Source organism: Pan troglodytes, chromosome 16 (genome assembly GCF_028858775.2).
Source record: "Pan troglodytes isolate AG18354 chromosome 16, NHGRI_mPanTro3-v2.0_pri, whole genome shotgun sequence".
NCBI classification, from domain to species: Eukaryota; Metazoa; Chordata; class Mammalia; order Primates; family Hominidae; genus Pan; species Pan troglodytes.
In genome coordinates, this window is record NC_072414.2 from 65258257 (window position 1) to 65268112 (window position 9856).

Consider the following 9856-nt stretch of genomic DNA (forward strand, 5'->3'; position numbering starts at 1 on the left):
TTTCCTTTGTGAGAGTCCTAAAATGCTTTCAAATTGTACTTTCCTAGGTAAAAATCAGGTTTATTCCCCCTACCCCAGCCTGAATTCTGGAAAACACTGAGTCTGAAGCACCTACTTCTAAAAACTACCTGTCTTCCCCTAGAGTTGCCGACTCCCCAGTTACCCCAAGAGCCCTCCTCAGACAGCTTTCCTCTGTTGTTTTATTCCCGGGCACAACCTGGAGCCTCTGGTCCCCAAGAGCAGCACCTGAGGGAAAGCCCCTTTTTTGTTCCTCAGGCCTTGAGAAGGGAAGGAAGGGTCAGCAGTGCTCAGGGGTCCCAGTCATGCCACCTGCTTGCTTGCATGTGGCCAGGACAAGGGATAGCTGGAAAGTAAAGGCATCCATTTTGTTGACCAGGATTTCTTTTCACCAGAGTAATGTTGAATAGCCCCACAAAGACTTTAGGGAGATCCTTGGGGACAGAAGACATTTCAATAGGCCACTAAGTGTTAATTAAGTAGTATTGTTAAGTTCATGAAGCCTTTGTTTGGAGAAAAAAAGATTCCCAGTATTGTTAGTCAGCTTTGGCCTATTTGCCTGTTTGGTGGGGGTAGAGCTGGTTATCTTGACCTTAAACGCACCATTTCTACAACCACTCCAAGGGAGTTCCTCAGAAAAGTTTATTCTCAGACTCTGGGCTTCTAATTTTATCTGTTTCCATCTCAGATGGATAATGAAGCCTCATAGAAAGTTGTACATGGAATCTCTGTCTTCATAGAAAGTAGTATGTGAAATCTGTGTGGAAATTTCAGATTCTTTAGCTAAACGCAGTTAATTGAATCCTTAGCCAGTGTGGGAAGGAAAGAGCCATTTATTCTCTTACATGCAGATGGGTATGGCTGAGTCCCCAGACTGGAAGCAGTAAAAGATGGTGCCATCGGCCAGTGGTTCATGCTTTTAGTACTAGATGGGACCATCAGAGTTCAATTCCATTTGCATTTATTTTAAGACATGAAAGCCGATTAAACAGCTGCTTATTTATTTGGCCTAAATACCCGTTAAATGCTTCATACAGCAGTTTTAACAAAGGCAGAATGAATTAGGAATATACTCAAAAAAGAAGGGACTTCTTTCTATCCTTTTAGCAGGACAAAATAGAAAATTTATGTGTTGGCTTATGGATTTATATTTTGTGACATATTCAAATAGATACTTGTAATAACTCATGTAATCCATGTTTATTATAGTAGAATTGGAAAATACAGATAAGCCAAAAGAAAAATATTATTTTAATCCTGACCACTCTTCCCTGCAAGATAATAACTATTAACATTTTAGTGTATATTCCTTTTTTTCTATATATATGTAGACATATGCAAAAGAGTATCTTCATTTTTAAAAAACAACGTAAAAATCAATGGCTAATTGACCAGATATAGCCAGCTGCCACCAAAAAACCAAGGGAGTGTTTGGATTGTATGGGAGGTGGGAAGGGGGTGACTTTGCTCTTAAACTGTGATTTGTGTGTGTTTGTGCAAGCATGTTAAGCATTTCTCTGTCTTGTGTTCATTCACAGCTGTGATTAGTGCCCATCCCATCCATTCCCTCGATAACCCTCACCATCATTTCCACTCCAGCAGCCTCGCTTCTCCAGCTCGCAGTCATCTCTACCACCCGGGCAGCCCATGGCCCATTGGCACATCCATGTCCCTTTCAGACAGGGCCAATTCCACAGGTGAGAGATGAGGATCAAGCCCAGATGGAAACCATTCCAAAAGAGTCGGCAAGCGGAAATGGGGAAGGACTTGCCCTACTTAGAAGAGGGATTTGGAATTTTTCTGTTTTATTTAACTTAGCATAACATTTCTGTGACTGACTCAAATTTGTTTCTGTAAAATTCACCCCATATTTCTACTTAAGTTTTAAACATTCAGTGCAAGGTTTCCTTTTAGTAAAAACAGTAGCTCTAATCACATAAGCATCCCTTTTTCCATAAACTTGCACTTTAACTCAGTCTTTTTTCCAATTTCTTTCTTTTAATCCTCTAGTTTGAAAGGAAAACTCATCCTGGGTGATTTCAGACACTAGTGGTTGCCTTTGCCTGGCAGTCACCCTAACGTTGGGTAGGTCCAAAGGTTAACTGTTACATACAGGTTACTTCCACCGTGGACCAAAGTGCAAACAACATCCAAGGAGCAGTGGGGCCACCAGCCACGAGGAGTTGTATGTATTGTAAACCACAGGGTGCCTGATGTAAACCTCAGGGTTATTAAAATTAGGAAGCAATGCACAAGAATAGATCCTCTCTGAAGAAACAGAAAATTACCTCTGGAGTGTATTTAAAGAAATACGTTGCTAGACAAACATGTCCCAGTTTGGAAATCTTAGGAAACCGCATTATCAAACAGTTTTAAGGAGGAAAGAAATAGTGAAGGTGTGGGGACAGTAAGCGGCATAAATATTCTTCATTAATTGAAAATTAATTTTCATCCTCAGTTTTAAACGGCAAGCCTAGTAACTTCCCATATATTCAACATATTATTTTTCCACCATTTGAAACTTGCCTATTAATAGTTATTATGTTACTGATAGAACTGAGTTTTGCTGGTCTGGGGAATAAGGGAATTTCAAGTGAGTTCCATTTTAAAAGAACCTCAAAACTTTATGCTGGAAGTTTGGGTTTCTAGTAATATCCCCATTCTTTTAAGTTTTTTGTTTTTCTTTGGTTTCTTTGTTTGTTTGTTTTTGAGACAGAGCCTCAGTCTGTTGCCCAGGCTGGAGTGCAGTGGTGCGATCTCGGCTCACTGTAACCTCCACCTCCTGGGTTCAAGCAATTCTCCTGCCTCAGCCTCCCAAGTAGCTGGGATTACAGGCACACACCACCACGCCCGGCTGATTTTTGTATTCTTAGTAGAGACAGGGTTTCCCCCTGTTGGCCAGGCTGGTCTCAAACTCCTGACCTCAAGTGATCCGCCTGCATCGGCCTCCCAAAGTGCTGAAATTACAGGCGTGAGCTACCGCGCCCGGTCCCCATTCTTTCAAGTTTTCATCAATCATAAACATACCCAAAACATCAAATGAAGCTTTATTAAGGGGTGCCTAATAATTTCCAACATTATCTACTCCCAAAGCTATTACCTGATTTGGAGAATGCTGCTTGAACTCACATCTAAATTTGGCCTTCCAGGCTGAGCAGTGTGGCTCATGCCTGTAATTCTAGCACTTTGGGTGGCTGAGGCAGGAGGATCGCTTGAGCCCATGAGTTTGTGACCAGCCTGGGCAACAAGGCAAGATCCCGTCTCTGCTAAATATTAAATATATATATATGTGTGTGTGTGTGTGTGTGTGTGTGTGTGTGTGTATATATATATATATATATATAAATTTGGCCTTTCTACTATCTCCCTCCAAATCCCAATTTGGAGTCCTGCATTTAAGAAAGATAGTTTACAAGATGGACAGTTACTCCAGCCAGCTGCATGGAGAGCCAAAGTCTGCCTTACAGACATAGTCTCAAATAGAACAGAGGACCAGAAAGCAGTCTCCACACCTGCTCTTAGAAAGGAGGTTTTGTGCCCAACCCTGTTTCTCCATCTTTAAGGCCAAGGAATCTCACATGCTAGGATGTGGTCCTGCCTGAGTGGATGGCAGGCACCTTCCAATCAAATCAGCCCCTTCCTCCTTCCTCCTGGTTTTGGGGATTGGAGAGAAGCATGGCAGCTCCTACCCAGCCCTCTCCCTTGTGATCTAGTGTTGGTAAGCATTCCCTGCTCTACGGACCTAGGCAGAAAGTGAAGAGAGGAGGAAAGAATAATTTGCATTACTGAGAGAGGCCATGCTTTGATGACTAGTTGGATAATAGAAGGTAAAACTAAAGTGATAGACTTACTGAAGACTGATTTGAAATGTAGAGCAAGTATCCAGAAATGAGCAAAGTTCTTTTTCACGATTGTACTTTGCTAAGCTCCTGTGCCTCTGGAGTTCAGAGTGTTGCCACAGCTTGGTATATATGGGCTAAGCAGGGCCAGTCTCTGCTCTAAGGAGCATTCACTATGTCACCACCACTTGACATTGGAAAAGCACTTTCCTCTTGTCCAATCACTTGGCCAGTGTGAACTCTGTGTGTCTTAACTCTTTAAGAGGCAAGTCAGTCAGGAAGTAGCCCCCTTGCCAAAGCAGGAATTTTACTTACAGCATGGATTCTAAGCAGGCCAGTGATTTTGCACACTGTCAGGGAGCACCCTTCATGAAAAAAGCAACATGCCTGGGGCCCCCGGAGTTGTGCAAGGCAGCCCTAGTCTGTGGTAGCAGGCCTGGGTGCTGACTCATGTAGGCAACCCCATTTTCCTTTTTCACCTTTTGCGCCATCTCTTTGGCCCTCAGAAGCTTATATATCCAGTTACAGACCGTTGAGGCAGTCAGGAGAGGCCTGTTTGCCCAGAGCTGACCTAACATATCTGTCAGTACAGGCTGACATGGTCTGAACATGAGTCTACTGTTCTCTCTCCTCCTCCCTGCTACCCTTCCTAGCCAGCTCCTACCCTGCCCAGCTTCTCCCTGACCCAGGATCACAGAGGGGGACCACCAGCTCCCCCGCCGTGGGGATGGCTAGCTTGAGCAAGCCTAAGAAGATCCTCAGCACACCCCTTTAAGGGGTGAGGAGTGACCTAAGCCTGGTAGGGCCAACACAGTTAGGCACACTTGGGAGGGTGTATGAGTCCCTCATCCATGGACCCAAGATCAGAGGTGCCACTCGTGACTGGTGTGGCCTGACTTCTCAGAGCACAAGGGCACAGATTCACTGCTACCTCAGCAACAAAGGCAGGGAAATGTGTTGGATTTCTGCAGATTGCTCGTGCTTTACAGTATCTCCATCTGTGGGGATACATTCCAAGACCCTCCCCCTCCCCGCGCAGTGGAGGCCTGAAGTCGCATGTAGTACTGAACCCTTTATATCTGTTTTCTCCATCTGATAACCGAGACAGCTACTAAGTGACTCAAGGGCAGGTAGTGTACGCAGTCTGGATAGGCTGGACTAAGGGATGAGGCACATCCCCAGTGGAAAGGCGTAAGATTTCATCATGCTACTCAGAACGGTGCAAAATGTAAAGCTTATGAATTACTTATTTCTGGAATTTTTCATTTAAATTTTTGGACAGCAGTTGGCCACAGATAATTGAAACCATTGAAAGCAAAAGCATGGATAAGGGGGACTACTGTACTTGTTAAGGTTGAGGACTCCAGAAGTCAGAAGAGGCCTTCAGGCCACCTGGTACAGTCCATTGCCCTGAGCTGTGTCCCCGTCCCTCTCCTCACAGGTGGGGAAGCTGGTCACCAGCTCATGCTGTTGGAAGGGTCTTCCTTATGTGGTCTCCCCGGGCCTTGGTGCTGCTTCTGCCCCACAGGGTGGGGGCAAGTGGTAGTCTGGGTGTGGAAAGGTGTGTGGTGGTCCAGAGCATGTGTGTGGAAGTCGGAAGGCAGGGATTCAGATTCCACCCTGCTAGTTCTTAACTGTGCAAATGGGCAATTTGCTTAACCTCCCAGTGCCTTCTGAGTTACTTTGAGGATCTAGTGAACTAATGCATGTAAAGCAGCTGGCATAGTGCTTGGCTTAAAGTAAGCACCCAGTAATTTACAAAGAAAAGAATAGATAGATATTCAAGCACCGTGTTCAGCACTTTTCATACATCTCATTCAATCCTCAAAGAATTATGTGTTATTCTCCCTCTTTTGTAGATGAAGAAACTGAGACTCAGAGATATTCAGTGACTGTCAAATTCACCCAGCTAGTACACAAAGATTGGAGTCCAGGTCTGTCTGACTCCAGAGTCCGTGCTTTTCTACCCTGCTGTGCTGCCTTCCAGAACAACTCTGCCCCTTCTTATATTTTGAGATTGTTATCATGTTCTTCCTGAGCCTTCCCTTCTCCAGGCTAATCTACCCCCATTTCTTTCTCTGAATCAAAAATGCCCTTCATTTGGCATGATCTGAAAGCTGTGTGCAGACCTCTGGGCTGCTCTGTTTGTTGTCCAATTCTCACTTGAGCTATGGGTTTTTTGCTGTGATGAGGCCATGCACAGTCCCTGGAGGCATGAAGGCCTATGGCATTGGCCTCTCCTGCAGTGACCGCCAGGCCTTGTCAGCAGAGCTGGCTACTGTCAGGTACCCGGCCAGCCTTGGTGGTTAGCCATGGTTGTCTATGAAAGGCCACTCTCTAAGATTCCAGTGAGTGAAGTTTTTAATTTTCTTTTATACTTATTATATCTTAATATCTTAGTCATCTCAGGAACCTTTACAAGTGCTTCATAATAAATAATGAGGAGAACTTTTAATCTATAAAATTGTGATCACTTAGCTGTGAGGTGAAAAACTGGAATAGCTGGTTGAGTACAAAATTGCTCGAGACTCCATTCTTATCCCTGGCAGTGGTGCTAATCCATGTTCTCTTGGACTAGCACTGATCGCAAGTGCTATTGAGCTGGTTCAGGGAACCCCTAGAAGTAGCCAAACTCTGGGACTTTCACATATTTAATGGCAAAAAAAATGCTAACGTTTAGACTTTCCTGCTGTAGAATCCGTTCGAAATACCCCCAGCACTGACACCATGCCAGCCTCTTCGTCTCAAACATGCTGCACTGATCACCAGGACCCTGAAGGTGCTACCAGCTCCTCTTACTTGGCCAGCTCCCAAGAGGAAGATTCAGGCCAGAGTCTTCCTACTGCCCATGTTCGCCCTTCCCACCCATTGAAGAGCTTCGCCGTGCCAGCAATCCCGCCTCCAGGACCTCCCACCTATGATCCTGCATTGCCAAGCACACCATTACTGTCCCAGCAAGGTGAGTGAGGATGGCAGCACACCTGGAGGGAGCACACCTGGAGGGACCCTTTGGCTCAAGCTTGGGACAAAGCCACCCCTTCTTTGAAGTATAGCAAAGCAAATATCCTCCAAGCCTATCTTAGCAATTCAGTTAGAGTAGCAGTGTGCCATTGCCCCGCCCAGGAAGTTTATGGCCTCCCCTTTTCTGGGAACACTTACAAACCGGAGAATAATTTGCTGGGAACCAAGGGCTGACCTTTTGAATTGTGTTTTATGTGCAGCACCTTTGGTGGTAAGTCCAATGGCATGGGAATGGATAGCAGATCTAGTCTCCCCAGACCCCTGGAATCACCTCACTTCGTAAGGTCCCTGCAAACTAGAGAAGGGATCAGGGAGGCCAAGGCTTGGACTCATAGGGTGGTGAAAGCAGAAGTAACCTCAGAATAGGGAAAGGAATCCTGTGAAGGGAAAGTCATTTACCCAAATCCACACAGCTCAGTAACAGTCCCCTGACCTCAAAGGCATGCTTGCTTTCTGCTCTTCCAAATTGTTACCTATTCATTTGCTTTAGAATAAGCCAGTGGTTTTCAAAATTTCTGGTCTCAGTATCCCTTTATAGCTTAAAAGCTATTGAGCACCTAAAAGAGCTTTTCTTCATATGGGTTATATCTATCAATATTTACCATATTAAAATTAAAACTAAGAAATTTTTAAAGTATTTTATTCATTTAAAAAAGCAAGTATCATGTTAAGTAGCATATTTTTATGAAAAACAACTATTTTCCTTTTTTTTTTTTTATTTGGGATGGAGTCTCGCTCTGTCACCCAGGCTGGAGTACAGTGGTGCAATCTCGGCTCACTGCAAGCTCCGACTCCCGGGTTCACGCCATTCTCCTGCCTTAGCCTCCCAAGCAGCTGGGACTACAGGTGCCCACCACCATGCGCGGCTAATTTTTTGTGTATTTAGTAGAGACGGGGTTTCACCACATTAGCCAGGATGGTCTTGATCTCCTGACCTCGTGATCCGCCCACCTCGGCCTCCCAAAGTGCTGGGAATATAGGCGTGAGCCACTGCGCCCAGCCGAAAAGCAACTATTTTCAAAACAAAAATATAGTGAGAAGAGTCGTTTTATTTTTTGCAGATCTCTTTAATGTCTGGCTTAATAGAAGACAGCTGGATTTTCCTATCTGCTTGTGCATTCAATCTGTTGCAATATGGTGTTTTGGTTGAAATATAAGAAGAAAATCTGGCCTAACAGATATGTAATTGGAAAAGGGAAGAGTATTTTTATAACCTTTTCAGATAATTGTGGATATTCTTTTTTGATACTACAGCAAAACTCAGCAAGTTGTAGTTTTTTAAAGGTTTGTTTGTAAAGTGAAATCTGAAACTTTATCTATGAAATATTCACACTTCATTCCATTAAAATTCATTCATCTGTCTTGCATTTAATGCATGATACTAAAACATCACACATCGGTCATTTAGAAAATATTGGTCCACTACATTATGCAAATTCTGCAAATAGTGATACATTTCATTATTCAGTATCTAAAAACATATTCATTAATATCATCAAAATGTGTAAGTATTAAGTTCTCAAGACCATGGTGGCGGATGCAAGTTTTCCAAAATCCTGATTTTTACTTAAAACTTAAATTTTATCATTGGCAAGAAACACTATCCATTGTGTTCCTTGAATTGACAGGCTCACTTTGTTCATTTTCTAAAAGATGTCTCAAGAACCAGTTTGTCTGTCTTTGAACTAACAGTGATATTCCATGATAAAAACATTCAACTCAAAACTCAAAACTATCACAAGTACCTTTATTTAAGACAGCTGTTGGCCGGGCGCGGTGGCTCACGCTTGTAATCCCAGCACTTCGGGAGGCCGAGGCGGGTAGATCACCTGAGGTCAGGAGTTCAAGACCAGCCTGGCCACCATGGTGAAACCCCGCCTCTACTAAAAATACAAAAAGTTAGCCGGGTGTGGTAGCAGACACCTGTAATCCCAGCTACTCGGGAGGCTGAGGCAGGAGAATCACTTGAACCCGGGAGGTGGAGGTTGCAGCGAGCCGAGGTTGCTCCACTGCACTCCAGCCTGGGCAACAAGGAGAGACTCCGTCTCAAAAAAAAAGACAGCTGTCATACTTTGCACACAGCTGAAGTACTTTATGCATACTTTCCATTTTGTCACATACAGTAAGGTCAAGATTTAGTAAAATAAAAAATATGTACTCCTTTATTAAGGATGGTTCTTAGTGAAACTGGCTTTTTTAAACTGCACGTGCGTGTCAGTGAATGGCTTTACAGTTTGGCACCACTGCCTTAATTTGTGCTAAGGCTCCAGCAGCTCACCCACTATTGCCTTTGTATCCTCAGTGCAAAGGCAAACACAGTGGAAAGGCAAATAATGTCTTACTATAAAGAGAGCTTTGGCCTTCCAGATATCCTGCAAGGGTTTGTGGACTACCACACTTTGAGAACCACTGGACTAGGATATTGGTTTTCTAGAGACAGTGGAATATTTTCTCTGGCCTCATGAATGCCCTGCTATCTCCCTCTTTCCCTCTTATTCCAGTAACTTTTCAGAGCAGTATCCCTGCACTGGGTCTGTATGTCTCTCTCACCCTGAAGCAGCACTTGGACCTTAGGGCCTTCATGAGGTCTAGGGGAGGCAGGCTTGGCCACATATCTGATGGTGCCCTTTCCCCTCAGCTCTGAACCATCACATTCACTCAGTGAAGACAGCCTCCATCGGGACTCTAGGAAGGAGCCGGCCTCCTATGCCAGTGGTTGTTCCCAGTGCCCCTGAAGTGCAGGAGACCACAAGGATGTTGGAAGACTCCGAGAGTGTAAGTTCGTGGGGCCATCAGTCCAGCCAGATTGCCTGGGAACATGCCCCAGGGCCTGAGACTGCTGGTCAAGCTGATATTCTGTGCATACCAGGCCCGCCACCCAGAACTATGAAGCAGATACACTCATTCATTCAGTAGATACAGTGTTGAGCATCTCTTCTGAGCCGGGAACTGTGCTGAGGACTTGGTCTGCTTTCTTT

The 9856-nt window shown here is 44.5% G+C and overlaps 1 protein-coding gene across 20 annotated transcripts in view; it reads left to right on the forward strand.

The window, feature by feature from the left end:
- NEO1 (neogenin 1) overlaps nt 1–9856 on the forward strand; it is a 252978-nt gene that overhangs the window by 239578 nt on the left and 3544 nt on the right. For 8 of the 20 annotated variants that reach the window (XM_063795256.1, XM_063795258.1, XM_016927166.4 and 5 more), the window contains 3 exons: nt 1557–1715; nt 6553–6816; nt 9517–9653. In XM_063795256.1, coding sequence (XP_063651326.1) covers nt 1557–1715; nt 6553–6816; nt 9517–9653 — 560 coding nt within the window. Of the gene's footprint in view, nt 1–1556; nt 1716–5716; nt 5792–6552; nt 6817–9516; nt 9654–9856 lie in introns of all 20 variants that reach the window. The other 12 variants (XM_016927160.3, XM_016927163.4, XM_054667795.2 and 9 more) reach the window with 3 other exon arrangements.